This window comes from Phacochoerus africanus, chromosome 6 (genome assembly GCF_016906955.1).
Source record: "Phacochoerus africanus isolate WHEZ1 chromosome 6, ROS_Pafr_v1, whole genome shotgun sequence".
In the NCBI taxonomy this organism is placed as follows: domain Eukaryota; kingdom Metazoa; phylum Chordata; class Mammalia; order Artiodactyla; family Suidae; genus Phacochoerus; species Phacochoerus africanus.
The window spans coordinates 51,662,073-51,676,232 of record NC_062549.1 but is presented as its reverse complement, the minus strand read 5'-3'; the positions used below and the strand labels follow the sequence as shown (position 1 = coordinate 51,676,232).

At 35.9% G+C, this 14,160-nt stretch overlaps 1 protein-coding gene across 2 annotated transcripts in view; it reads right to left on the bottom strand.

Moving 5' to 3' along the window:
• Window positions 1–299: 299 nt before the first annotated feature.
• The window catches only part of CA1 (carbonic anhydrase 1), a 51,112-nt gene continuing 37,251 nt past the window's right edge, over window positions 300–14,160 (bottom strand). For both annotated transcript variants that reach the window (XM_047782947.1, XM_047782948.1), the window contains 7 exons: window positions 9,644–9,705; window positions 8,963–9,160; window positions 7,522–7,640; window positions 4,117–4,212; window positions 3,190–3,252; window positions 1,703–1,858; window positions 300–750 (listed from right to left, as the gene is read on the bottom strand). In XM_047782947.1, the coding sequence (XP_047638903.1) occupies window positions 634–750; window positions 1,703–1,858; window positions 3,190–3,252; window positions 4,117–4,212; window positions 7,522–7,640; window positions 8,963–9,160; window positions 9,644–9,680 (786 nt within the window). In that variant the 5' untranslated portion in view covers window positions 9,681–9,705 and the 3' untranslated portion in view covers window positions 300–633. The remainder of the gene's footprint in view (window positions 751–1,702; window positions 1,859–3,189; window positions 3,253–4,116; window positions 4,213–7,521; window positions 7,641–8,962; window positions 9,161–9,643; window positions 9,706–14,160) is intronic.

The following is a 14,160-nucleotide window of genomic DNA, read 5'->3' as shown; positions in this document are numbered from 1 at the left end:
TGGGTGGAAACTTGATGCTTTTTAAAAATAGAATATAGGGGTTCTTATTGTGGCTCAGCAGGTGAAGGACACAACATTGTCTCTGTGAGGCTGAGGGATCAATCCTTGGCTTCACTCAGTGGGTTAAAGATCTGGCGTTGCTGCAAGCTGTGGTGTAGGTTACAGACGCTGCTTGGATGCCACATTGCTGTGGCTGTGGTGTAGGCCTACAGCTGCAGTTCCCATTTGACCCCTAGTCCAGGAGTTCCATATGCCATGGGCGTGGCTATAAAAAGAAAAAACATATATAATAGACAAAATGAAAGGGATACGACTATTTTATTGGTTCCATTAAACTGAATAACATGGGAAGAGATACATAGCTCTAAGAAATTAATTACCACTTAATTGCAATTATAAAGAATTCCACAAAATAAATTTGAATTTAAGCACAAGTTTTGTACACTTACAGATTACTATTTGAGTTAAATATTAAGAACAAAATTTAAAGTTTTTTAGTTCTACAGATTACATTTGCAGGTATGCTGTCTTGCTAGTATTGAAATAAATTTGTTGCTTAAAACTTATTTTATTGGATTATGTCAGAAGCAGATTTGTGTTCCTCAGGGGAGGATACATTTCTTTCTGTGCCCATCAGAAGGAAGCTTTCACTATTCTGCCCTTCAGAGGCTGGGGTGGCCGGTTGTTGTGCTTAATGGGAACTTCCTTATCACCTTCAGCATTTGATAGAAGACTGCGGAACTGTGCAAGCTTGGAGGAAATATAAAATAATCAAAAGCTATTAAAGTTACACAAAACACATTTTTTTCCTACTATAATTAATGCACCAATATTTAGAAAATCAGGTTGAGGATTATAAGGGTTTCACTCATGGGAAGGGAAGAAGCCAAAAATTCCTTTACATTTCTTTGACTTAGACATTTGGCTTAAGTTCTTGATGATTGACTGGATTGGAATACCAGCTTTCTCACTCACCAACTGGGTATCATGGGTAAGAGACTTACCTGCTCGTTGCCTTAGTTTCCATACAGTACTATTTCACTGTGTTGTTGTGAAGACTAAATGGGTTTATCCATATAAAGTTCTTGGAATGGTATTTGGCTTATGGTTTATGCTCAAGAAATGTTAGTTACCAAGAGGCCATACTGCCTTTCCTAAAGATTTGTTATGAACATTGACTGACAAAACATATGTAAAGCACCTAGTAACATAGTTGTTTAAAGGTAGTTGTTATTATCATAACTATAAACAATAATTAATGAGATATTTTTTGAATATTTAAGAGCTTAAGCTTCAAAAAAGAGCAAAAAACTCCATGTCAACTCTCGAAGTATGCCACTTGAAAGTCACAGTTCCCCAAAGTCTTAACTGTAACAGTTTAATTGTAACAGTTTTTTCTTTGTTTTTGAAACTCTTAGGAAAATATTTAACAAGGTTGGATTTTTCCTTATTAAGGTGGAAAGAATAGCAGAAGTTCTAAATCTCATATTTTTTAACATAAAATTTAAAAATTATTTATTACACATTTTCTTTTTGATTATTTGATAGATCTTATGTCAAAAATAAATCTTTTTCAGTTGGAAGGGAAAATGAACTCTCCAAAATATAAATGAAATAATAATTTCCCTCATTAACACTATGAACTGAAGTGATGTTTCTGCTTTGCACTCCCAATTTTCACTCATCCACTTTCATACTCTACCTGTTCTGAGCTGATACTGATGTTCTCCTTAAGGATGATCCAGTTCACACTCTCATGAAGAGGGGGATGAGTCAGAGAGCCAAAGTAGGTCCAGTAATCCAGGGATGAAGGAAGGAGAATAGAGGGGTCAAAATTTGTGAATGGGGCTTTTTTGCCCTGAAAGAAAAGTGATATATTATTACACCATGATACAAAATTTATATTATTTGATACACATACACACATATATAGAGAGATCTTAGCTGAGAATTTAACTAATTTTTCCACTACATGGTATTTCATGATTGGTATATTTGAGGACATAAATTATAAAAGTAAAAGAAGGCTGAAAATATGCGACACCAGAATTTTGACTGAGCATTCTTCTTCATTTGGTTGAAGATAAGCAAACATTCAAAAATTTCTTAATAATAATCTATATTCTTTAAAAGATATTTAATTTCCAGTGTAAAGCATTTATTGCTTGTCTAGGGAAGGTACCAGATACTGTTCCAGTGGCAAAAATATTTATTGACATGTATATTGTATGTTTTAGTTTTATTCTACTTATTCCTATTTTCTTTTCTGTTTGACTATTATTGGTGTATAGAAAATGAAATTGGGAGTTTCCATAGCAGCTCAGCGGAAATGAATCTGACTAGTATCCATGAGGACACAGGTTCAATCCCTGGCCTTGCTCAGTGGGTTAAGGATCCGGCGTTGTCATGAGCTATGGTGTAGGTCACAGATGTGGCTTGGATCTGGTATTGCTGTGGTTGTGGCGTAGGCCAGTGACTACAGCTTGGATTAAATTCCTAGCCTGGGACCCTCCATATGCTGCTGGTGCAGCCCTAAAAACAAAAGACAAAAAAAGAAAAAAAGAAAGAAGAAAATAAACTGATATGAACTGATATTTGTCTGCTAATAGTTTATGTAGTCAACTTCACTTGTATATGAATTCTGTTTTTTAGCTGTCCTGTATTTTCCAGGTAGATGTCAATAATCATATCCTCTACACTTGATGATAGTTTTTTTCTGTTTCTCTAATATTTCTCTTAATATGTATTCTTATTTCTTTCCTTATTTTATTACATTGATTAGGATAGTCATTGCAATGTTCATTTGTGGTAGTCACAGTTGACAACCTGGTCTTGTTGATTTTTGTATTCCTAAAAAAAGTTATCTTTCTCTATGAACTGGAAAAAAAATTCACATTTCAGTTTGATCTAGTTTTTAAAACAAATATGAACGGTTATGAAACCCATTCTTCTATAGGCTTCATCCTGCTGAAATAGATAAGCAATAACAACGAAAACCAAAGAACAAAACAAATCCCTGAGTCAGAGACTTTCTCAAAAGCAAGGGACATCTAAGCGGTACCTTGATTTTCGGATTGGTTGTTTTTGCTTCAGTCTTCCTACTTCCCACATTAAATATGCCATTAAATGACTTAAGTAGTTCTGTGCATCTTGTTCTCTGAGTTAAACTAACTTAATTAGTCTATTTACCTTATATTTAACTCCTTTTAGGGCATCAAGTACTTTCTGAAGATTTGGGTTGGCCTGACCAACCTGGAGATTAAAAAAAATGAGATAAAAATTATTATCAAGTCAAAATTGTTTAGTTAATTTTTTTTCAGTTAAAAAGAGTAACTTAAGAGAAGTAAAATATTTTTGCTTAGGAGAGGAAATTTTGCTTAGTTTATATCTTTGAGAGCCCTTATGCTCTGTAAATTGTTTATAAAGTGTAACCACAGATAAAATTGCAAATAATAATCTTGTTTTTAATTTAATATGGGTAGGATGTTCAAAGATATGCAAGTCAAAATCCAGGAATTTAGAAAACTGTGATTCAAAAACAAACCAATTACTTTTGGTCTATTCTATTGATTGTAATTAATATAGTGAATGGCATGCTATAAATGTGCAATAAATGTTAACTAGAATTACCATAATTCCAAAATTTATTCGTCCATTTATACTCAATTTAATAACTCCCCTATTCATAGACTCTCCTATAGAAGATTTTAACAAATCTACTATTTTAAATATCAATTGAATTGTCTTTATGGGACAAAAGTCCACTCAATATTTTTTTACTGATCAAATATTAAATTGATGAACTCCTGATTCTATGAGGCAAGACATTCAGAAGAAAGGAAATTTGGAAGAGCTGAAAAATAAAAATTCGTCCCACCTTCAACACCTTCTCATTTCATCTCTACCTGAAACTTATTTCTCTCTTCAAGAGTAAAGAGAAAAAACAAACTCACAACATACTAGGTAACTGTTTATTCACTTGTGGTCCATCATTAGTAGAAGGGGAAGTTTAAAAAAAAAAAGACTCAAATATCTTTTCGGCTTATTTCATCCTATTTAGAGGTCTGATTGGTAAAAAATAGTTTTAGCAGAGTTCTCCAACTCTCTATAACTCACCTTCACCAAAACGCCAATAATGGCTAAACCATCAGCATGTGAGGCAGCTTCAGCAGCGCTGGAGTATTTCGCAGAATTCCAGTGAACTATATGAAGCTAAAAATGATAATGCTGGTTATTTATACCATTGTGAGAGTAAAACTTAAGTTAGATGCTAACTTAGTATAGGAAGATATATCTTGGCTTAGACAGATAAAACTTATGTGAACTTTAACCCAGGGCATGGGAAGGGCTTTCTCACACTTAAGAAGGGTTATCTGTGTGTTGGGTAGAGTGGGCAAGTTAAAAATCCTGGAACCAGAAAGTAAAATTACTTTTCTTGCAATACCATAACTGTTCAATATTACTCCTTTTTCTTTTTCTTTTTTTTTTAAGATCTCTTTTTAGTATGAGAAGATAAGGAATACTGACTAATTAGATTTGGGACAGAAGTTGAAATGATGTTCTCTTACTTGAGGTACTTCTCAACAACTATATGAGAAGAGGTTCCTGAAGTAACTGGGAATCTTGGCCAAGGATAGATTCTTGAGTATGTCCAGGCACCTCTCAAACCAGTATCTCTAACTTAACTCTCTGTGAAAATCTGGACCTGTATATCCAAGTAAGTATATATGTCTTCTTGAAATTTTTTTCTCAGTTATGCCTTTCTATTAGAAATTCTTCATCTACCTTTACTTATTTATTTATTTATGACTGCACCTGCGGCATACAGAAGTTCCCAGGCTAGGGGGTCTAATAGGAGCTCAGCTCAATGGCCAGCCTATGCCACAGTCACAGCAACACCAGACCCAAGCTGCATCTGTGACCTACACTGCAGCCATGGCAACACTGGATCCTTAACCCACTGAGTGAGGCAAGGGATCAAACCTGCATCCTCAAGGACACTTATATTGGGTTCTTAGCCTGCTGAAACACAATGGGAACTCCCTTGAGATTTTCTTGCTTTCTCCACATGAATGTTGTATATGAATCTCAAATTTCATATGGCCAAATTAGAGCTATTGATTTCCTCCCTGCCAGACTTGTTTCATTGTCCCTTCTTAGGAAATGGCACCACCATTCATCTAATTGCTCATTCAAAAATACAAAACAGTTTTCCTTTCCTTCCTTCCTTCCTTCCTTTCTTCCTTCCTTCCTTCCTTCCCTCCTTTCCTTCTCTCTCTTTCTCTCTTTTTCCCTTTTTTCTTTTTAGGGCCAGAATTGCAGCAAATGGAAGTTCCCTAGCTACAGTCGAATCAGAGCTACAGCTTCCTACCACAGCCACAGCCACAGCAACGCAGGATTGGAGCTGCATATGTGACCTTCACCACAGCTCACAGCAATGCTCTGGCTCCTTAATCCACTGAGCAAGGCCAAAGATTGAGCCCACATGGTCATGGATTCTAGTCAGGTTTGTTACCACTGAGCCTCAGTGGGAACTTCCAATTTCTTGCTTTTCTCCACTTATCAACATCCATCTTTCGGCTCATCTGAAAGATTATACTTGGTTCACAACTTTGAATTTTCATTAGTTGCTGATTTCCTCTGGAATGCCCTTCCCCATAGTCTTTTAAAGGCAGGCTTTTGATTTGAATTAGAGCTGAACTCAGTGACACTCTTGAAAACATCCTTTTCTGACCACCCAATGTAAAGTGATCATTTGGTCACTTGTATCATCACTATTTAGTAGATCAGTTCTCAATGCCACATATCTAATTTCTCTCTCCTCTCCTTTCCTCTCTCTTTCTCCCTCCTTTCCCTCACCCCTGCCCTCCTTTCCTTCCTCCCTCCTGCTCTCTGTCATAGGTGAACTTTATGTCTAAGTGCCTGTCATCTCTAGCCTGGATTGATTTTATTTTTCTCAAATTAGAACCAAGAATCACCGATTCAGATTTCTTAGATACAACCAAATATTCTTCCTAAAATATACTACTCAGATTAATTAAAGTTTTCAGTCCATCTGATTTTAGTCCACCTTCAATTTTACAAAGGAGAAATAGGAAAAAAGAATTAATGGATTTCTACAACATTGAAAGTTATTAGTCTCACTTTACAAAGTAAAGTAAGTTATATTTGTACATTCTTCCCAAATCCTCTATCAACATTAAGAGATGCGTGTACCCTATTAACCTAACAATCCCTCTTATGAAAATCTACCATGCATAATTGCTTTCACTAGTGTGTAAAATACATGTACAGATGTGTGTGTGTGTGTGTGTGTGTTTTTTTTTTTTTTCGGCTGTGCCCAGGGCATGTGAAAGTTCCCAGGTCAGGGATTGAACCCCAGGCACGGCAGTAACCTGAGCCACAGCAGTGACAATGCTGAGTCCTTAACTTCTAGGCCACCAGGGAATTCCTGTACAATTTTTTTAATTGTAGAATTTTTTGGTAAAAGCCAAAAAATCAACAGAACATAAATCCAAAGCCATTGTAATTGTTCCTATGTAGGGGTTAGTTAATAAATTCTGACATATTGCATACACTGAAATACTGTACAGACATTAAAAGAAGAGGCAGAATTGAAACTACTGACTTGGAAAAATGATCACGATAGATTGGTAAATGGGAAAAAGATGTATGTTGCAAAACAGTGTTTATTACAAATTCATTTTGTAAGAGTAAAATAAAGGAACCAACCTGTATATATTGGTACAAACTTATGTTTATTCCTATAAAGAGCAAAAATTCTTCCTTTTCAATCTTCCAGATACTCTGTTGACAGTTTGATGCAAATGTTCTTGATTTTTCCATGGATACACAGACAAAACATCTTGGATCACAAAATTCCATTTCAGGGCAAGTCACAGGGCCAGAGGATAATAGCCTGCAGCCAGGGACTCTCAGACCTTCAGTATGCTACTCTGTCACCATTCCTATGGTTAAATTTACACTCTTAGCAGTCTTTTTTTTTTTTTTAATGGTCATACCTACGACATATGGAAGTCCTGGGCCAGGGATTGAATCCTAGTCCCAGCTGTGACCTACGTGGAAGCTGCAGCAATGCTATTCCTTTAACTTACTGCACCAAGCTGAGGGATTGAACTCTCATCTCTACAGCAACCCAGGCCACTGCATCCAGATTCTTATCCCACTGCACTACAGTGGGTTAAGAATTTGGGGGTCAGCACTTTAAAAGAGAGCAGCACTTCCCACTGAGCCTCACCTAATATCAAGGAATCATTTTCGAGGCATTCTGAAACAAAAGAGGATTCTGGTGCTCAGGAGTTCAACTCCAAGTTCAGCTGCTTCTTTCACATGAAAAATTTCCCACTCTTGCCAAACATGGGGTATCTGTGTTTGATTTTAATGGAGCTTGCAAGTCCCTTTCATTCCTTTGAAAACATTATAATGGTGTCTTGTGTTGAAAGAGAGCTGCTTCTGGGAGTACTCTCAGTGTAGTTATCTCTCACTTACTAAGGACATTACCTCTGCAGAATATTTGGCTCCATCCACTAAGTGCTCAGAACCATAGTCATCTGTCTTGCCCCAGTGAAAATGGAATTGAAGGAGCCTATAGCTTTCAGAGAGAGGACCATCTTTCAGCACTAGAAGGAAAGGGAAACTACTGTTAGTGTTAACAATCATAAGCGCCAGCTTATCTTTGCATTTAATATAAGCTAATGCTGAATCAGGTTGAGTGAAAATTAAAACAAACACCAGAACCAAAGTTTTCATCTTGTTTCCCCCACTCCCAGCCATGCATCCCAATGATGGCATTCTTATGCATGGTGCACCCTAAGGTAGCACATGTGTGATACATGATTCTCAACACTGTGAGCAGTAAATTGACCTTTTTCTGCCTTCAAGAAAATATATTGGAAAATGAATGAATTATTTGATTACAGGGATTTCCTTGAATCTGCTTGGCAGTATGCCTCAAGAGCTTTAGTAATTTATTTTTAGTAACAAATTATTCATTACTATATTTTGTAACAGATCAAGACATAAGACGGTATCTTGACAGCTTTGTTGAAAATTCCTAGCCAGGGGCCAAAAGAAAGTTCTAGTAGGGCTGTATGGTCATTTTTAAAATTCTAACACTGATTGACCATGTAGCTTTAGAGAGTCTATCCAATTATATGATTAATAAAACACACAAAATACCAGATCTAATTCAATATTAACAATGGACATAGATCCAAACTGTCTAAAGTTTAGGTCCAGAACCTTGTAAGAAAATGCTAAAATAAATTCTGCTTTTGGTCAGTAGCATTATTTTATGGACTTATTTAATAAAATATTCAGTAACATTTCAGGAAAATCTTCCTATGTAGCAGAAAATGTGCAGGATTCTGGGTATGAAGATAATTTGGTCACTGTGACCTAGTAGGGAGAGGGGAAGATAAACAAGTATACTTATGCATACAATTGGTCCATGCACAATGCATGCAAGAAAATTTTCTTATTGGTACCCAAGCACTTGACAGTTACAGAGCCATTTTCCGGCCACAAAAATAAATATATTTTTCACCTTTGTTTTTTTTTTTTTTCCCTACTGTGCTCCTCCACCCTCATCTCAATTAAAAAATATTTGCCTTTTCAGTTTTTATATGCAAGATATTTCATAGATTTTCAAAAGATACTGCTTATTCAGAGAGTGTGAAATGAACATAAAGATATCAGAAACCAGAATAGATGGGATAGTGTCACTGAGAAGAGGATGGAAAAAAAAACAGAGCTGGGAGTCCCCCAAATCATCTTTACTCCTTGGAAATTTTCTAGAAGTTCAAAATGCATGGCCAGATTACAGCAATGCTACACATGTGTACATAAGACTGAGGATAGGCATTTGTGTTTCTTAAAGCCCTATTGTTTTAGTTTCTCCAGGAAAGTTAAAGAAAAAAATCATAAAGGTCTTTTGGCTCACCTGATCGGTTATCATTGTCCTCAAAGTTGACATGGAAGGAATGTCCCACGTTGACGATTTCTTTGGCTGTGGCTGGATTGTAGGAGACGCTGATAGGTTTGAGAGAGGTGTCATGTTTGGTTTCACTGGTTTTAATGTCTATAGGAGACTGGTTATTTCCATTTGCAATGGGGTACACCTTGCTCCAATGTTCAGGACCTACCAGGACAAACATAGACCTATGATCAAAACTTGATCAAATGCTTGATTCCAAGTTTTAGGAGTATAACTTTGTTTATTAGACTAGGATTTATTTAGGTATCTTAAAGGATATTCTGTTTAACTTAATGGAAATTCAATGTTTGCAAATTCAATGTTTGTTTTCTGTGATATGCTATAAAATAATGCTTTTGTCCACACCAGTAACATACTCATAGTCTATGGGGTCAGATGACTATATAATCTATATATTATAGGTTTATAATATATACTTCTGCAGAGAGAGACTGAAAGGGAGATAGAGAATATATTTTGTATCCAAAGGACAACTGGTAGGAATACATTCAAAGTTACTATAATTCAAAGTCAGACAGTTCAAACCATTAATCTATGACTATATAGTTATTTTAAGTGCTCAACACCTCTCTTACCAGAAAAGAGAATAAGCTATTATTTGATCTACATGAACAGCAGAACTCTTACCATATTCACCATCATAACCCCAGGCAGGACTTGTCATGATCTTCTACGTAGTTTTCTTTGTTCTGAAAACAAAGATAATACTTGAAATAACTAACTGCAACTGAACAGGCAGTTGACAATGAAAACCACCACTTGGGGTTTTTATAGAAATATCCCTTCACTTAATAGGCCACTATTTCATCATCTCTACCTATCAGGAAGTATATACAGTAAAAAACAGGCGTTACTAAAAAAGCCCACAAGGTAAGGTCAGCTTCAATTGTTTTATTTCTTGTATTGTGAAAGAGAAATATCAAAATCTTAGGTTTCATAAAACCAAGCCCTGTTTTTTTCATGTTAGTAGAAGATATGGCTGAGTATTACCATATATGATTTTTGGGATTTCTTAGTTGAATTGCCTTTGTGCACTTGAGATTTACAACTTTACTCTTGATGAATACTTAAGTAATACTAGCAGTAATTTAATATTAAACAGTAATTAATAAAGAGAATAATTTGCATGTTTACAAACTGATTGGAACTGGTCATGTTACTTAAAATCAGATTACAGAATAAACAATCGTTTGTAATATATATTATTCACAATGGTACATCTCAAAAAATGCACAGATGAGAATAAATTCCTTTATTTAAACAAATTTTTTATAGGGCATTCCCGTCGCTGCTCAGTGGAAACAAATCTGACTAGTATCCAATGAGGATGCAGGTTCGATCCCTGACCTCACTCAGTGGGTTAAGGATCTGGCATTGCCGTGAGCTGTCATGTAGCTACCAGATACAGTTTGGATCCTGCGTTGCTGTGGCTGTAGTGTAGGCCCACAGCTGTAGCTCTGATTTGACCCCTGGCCTGGGAACCTCCATATGCTGTGGGTGTGGCCCTAAAAAGACAAAAAAAAATCTTTTTTTAGTGTTTTTCTTTTTTAATTTTTTTCATTGTACTTGATAGTCCTTTGTTTTAGAGAAATATTGGAATTCATAAGCAGAGGATTTATTAATATTTAAATTGAATATGACCCAATATTTACTTTACGCATCAAATACAGGTCTACTGAAACAGAAGACTTTCTTTTGTATATCTATAGAACTTATAGAGAACTTTCAAATTATTTTATATTACCACCACCACACACGTAAGTCCTATCTAGTGAGAATTATCATTTTGTAGTTGAGAGATTTCATCACAACTAGCAAGAGCCAGGAATCCCAGACTTGAGCCTCTAAGTCCTCTTGTTTTCTTCTGAATGCCACACTGGGTGAGCTATGAGGTAGATGATCTTCTAGTTCTTATTCTACGCCCATAATTCTTTTAAGTCCAATTAAACACTAGACTTCCCACCTGTTGGGTGCTGAGAAGATCCATAGGACTTTTCAAGGAGGTAGAAAAAAACCAACTCATGTGTGTCAGAGCTTGGCTAGGTCCACATGTGCAAAGTTCTAAATATGTTCAGAGAAAAACAATCGGAAAAAATAAGCTTCCATGTACACTTTTCAATACCCTGGGAGTCATACCTCCTTTCGCACTCTGGAATTGTCTGAGCTCCTGGGCTTTCTAAAGGAAGGGGATCTGGCACACTTTTTGGCAAGGTTGAATGGAGACACACTGTTTGTCCCTTTTGGCTAATGATAGCCAACAGGCTCAGATTCAGAATGGACTATGGCTCATGAACAGATTGGGAAGAGGCCCAAGCTTCCATTCCCTGCTTTAAGAGGCTGAAGTAACTGTTACTTAAATGGGAACTTTATTTTTTTATTTTTTATTTTTCTGATTATAAAAGTAATGTGCTTACTATACACAAAAACTATGGTATAATATCAACAAGGAAATTTAAATTGTCTAAAGTCTATCAAATAGTGCAAATGCTGTACCATTTTGATTATTTTGATTTTCAATCTTTTCAAAAGGGAACTTATTTTAAATGTACTATTTATTGAGGGTCCAATATGTCTCAAATGCTATGCTAAAAAGTTTACGTGCACTAATTCATTTAATTCTCACAATAACCAAATTAGGCATTAAAATTTGTATTCTGCATAAGAAGAATCAAAAACTCCTCAGGGTTATAAAAGGCTTATAAGTGGCTACTCACATCTTATAAGAGTAGGGTTTAAACTTAGGTCTGTCTAACTCCAAAGTTTCTACTCTTTCTTAACCTACTGTCATCAAATGCCCATTGACCTCTACCTGATTCTGTTTTCTGGAGTGTTGGATTAGTTGATCTGGTCTGGTCTGGTTCAAGATGACCTGTAGTCAGACGTGACCCCCGGGGTTACTTCCTTCTAGACTTAAGAGTTTCAAGTTGGCCAGAAGCTCATGGAGTGAAGAAGCAGGGTACTCTTTGGGAATTGCCTCCTAATTGAAACTTTATTAAGAGTAAATTTAAATCGAATCACCATAATAATCAACCTATTTGAAAAAAATCTCTTTTCGTTTAATGATTATGTGATAATTTATCACGTAAATATTTTAGCATTTTTATAGGATGGTAATTTATTTAGTTTTAGGCACAGAATTACCTTGGACCTTAACCATTGACCCTTTATTCCATTATATACCTAGGGTGTGTCTGTGTACAAGCAGAAAACTATACTGAGAAAGGATGTAAAATTTAATGAGCACCTCTGATTTAAGTCCTAACATTCCTCCCACTTACTTTTACCCCTCTTTTTCTGCTTACAAACTTTGCCTCTTTCAGCTTAATATCTCTACTAAATCCAAGATGTCTCATTTTTGGTCCACTTTCCTTTCACATGTAGCCTCCTCACAGCGTACTTTTCCAGGCCTGTGATATTTGGACTGTTTTTGCACACCAAGGACTTCAGTCTACACCACCTCTGCTCTTCTAATCTCACAGTTTATTCCCTAAAACCGTCAAGTACATAAGCACTTATTGAAGAAAGCTACCCCCCTGCAACCAGTTAGAGTGTTCCAAACAAATCCATATGAACTTGAAACTGAATCAGGAGCAACTAGGCTGATGGAAAAAAGTCACATTAAAAATATAATGCCAGAGTTCCCGTGGTGGCGCAGTGGTTAACGAATCCGACTAGGAACCATGAGGTTGCGGGTTCCATCCCTGTCCTTGCTCAGTGGGTTAAGGATCCGGCGTTGCCATGAGCTGTGGTGTAGGTTGCAGACGCGGCTCGGATCCTGCATTGCTGTGGCTCTGGCGTAGGCCGGTGGCTGCGGCTCCGATTCAACCCCTAGTCTGGGAACCTCCATATGCCGCGAGAGCGGCCCAAAGAAATAGCAAAAAGACAAAAAAAAAAAAAAAGAAAAAATATAATGCAAAAATACATACATAATTTTGATAGAGAATTGCTAACACTTAGAAGTATCAAGTTATATGTCAGTTCTATGTCAATAAAACAGAAAAAATGAAAGAAAAAATTGTAGCACTTTAAGTAGAGATTTTTAAATAGTGAAAGATTGATGTGCAGAATGTTTACTTTTAATAATTATATTGGTTTATTATTAAATCAATAATTATCCTGGTTAGCTCAGGAATATAGCAAATTTTGTGAAAACATATTAATGGGCTGACACTAGGGGAAAAGAAAGATGTCTTCCTTCACATTATGAAATGGAATTTTAGAGGCCAAATATTATTTAAAAACTTAAAGATAAAAATTTAAGGATAAAATGTTGATATCTTGCCATCTGCCATAATTTTATCTCTTGACCTTCCTTCACAATAAATAAAATCCATTTTTTAAAGATACTATTTTTTTATTTAATTTATTTTTGTTTTTATTTCATCTTTTGTCTTTTTAGGGCCTCACCAGAGGCATATGGAGGTTCCCAGGCTAGGGGTCAAATTGGAGCTGTAGCTGCCAGCCTACACCACAGGCACAGCAACATGGGATCGGAGCCGTGTCTGTGACCTACTCCGCAGCTCACAGCAACGCTGGATCCATAACCCAGAGTGAAGGCAGGGATTGAACCCACATCTTCATGGATCCTAGTTGGGTTCGTTAACCACTGAGCCACGATGGGGACTCCATAAAGCTACTATTTTTTTTTTTAATGTATAGTATCATATCATCTGCAAACAATGACAGTTTCACTTCTTCTTTTCCACTTTGGATTCTTTTATTTCTTTTTCTTCTCTGACTGCTAGGCTAGCACTTCCAAAACTTTATTGAATAAAAGTGGTGAGCATGGACATCCTTATCTTTTTCCTGATCTTAGTGAGAAAGCTTTCAGATTTTCATTATTGAGAATGTTGTTAACTGTGGGTTTGTCATATATGGCCTTTATTATGTTGCGGCAGTTTCCCTCTATGCCCACTTTCTGGAGAGTTTTTACCAAAAAATGATGTTAAAGCCACTATTTTTTAAAAAAAATTGATTTACATTATTGTGTTAGTTATCTCGGGCATATAGCAAGACCAGTGATTCAGTAATACATCAATATATATACTATATAAATAAAAAATATATGGATGTATAATACATATAATATATTCTTTTTCAGAATATTTTCCCTTATATATTATTGCAAAATATCGATTTTAGTT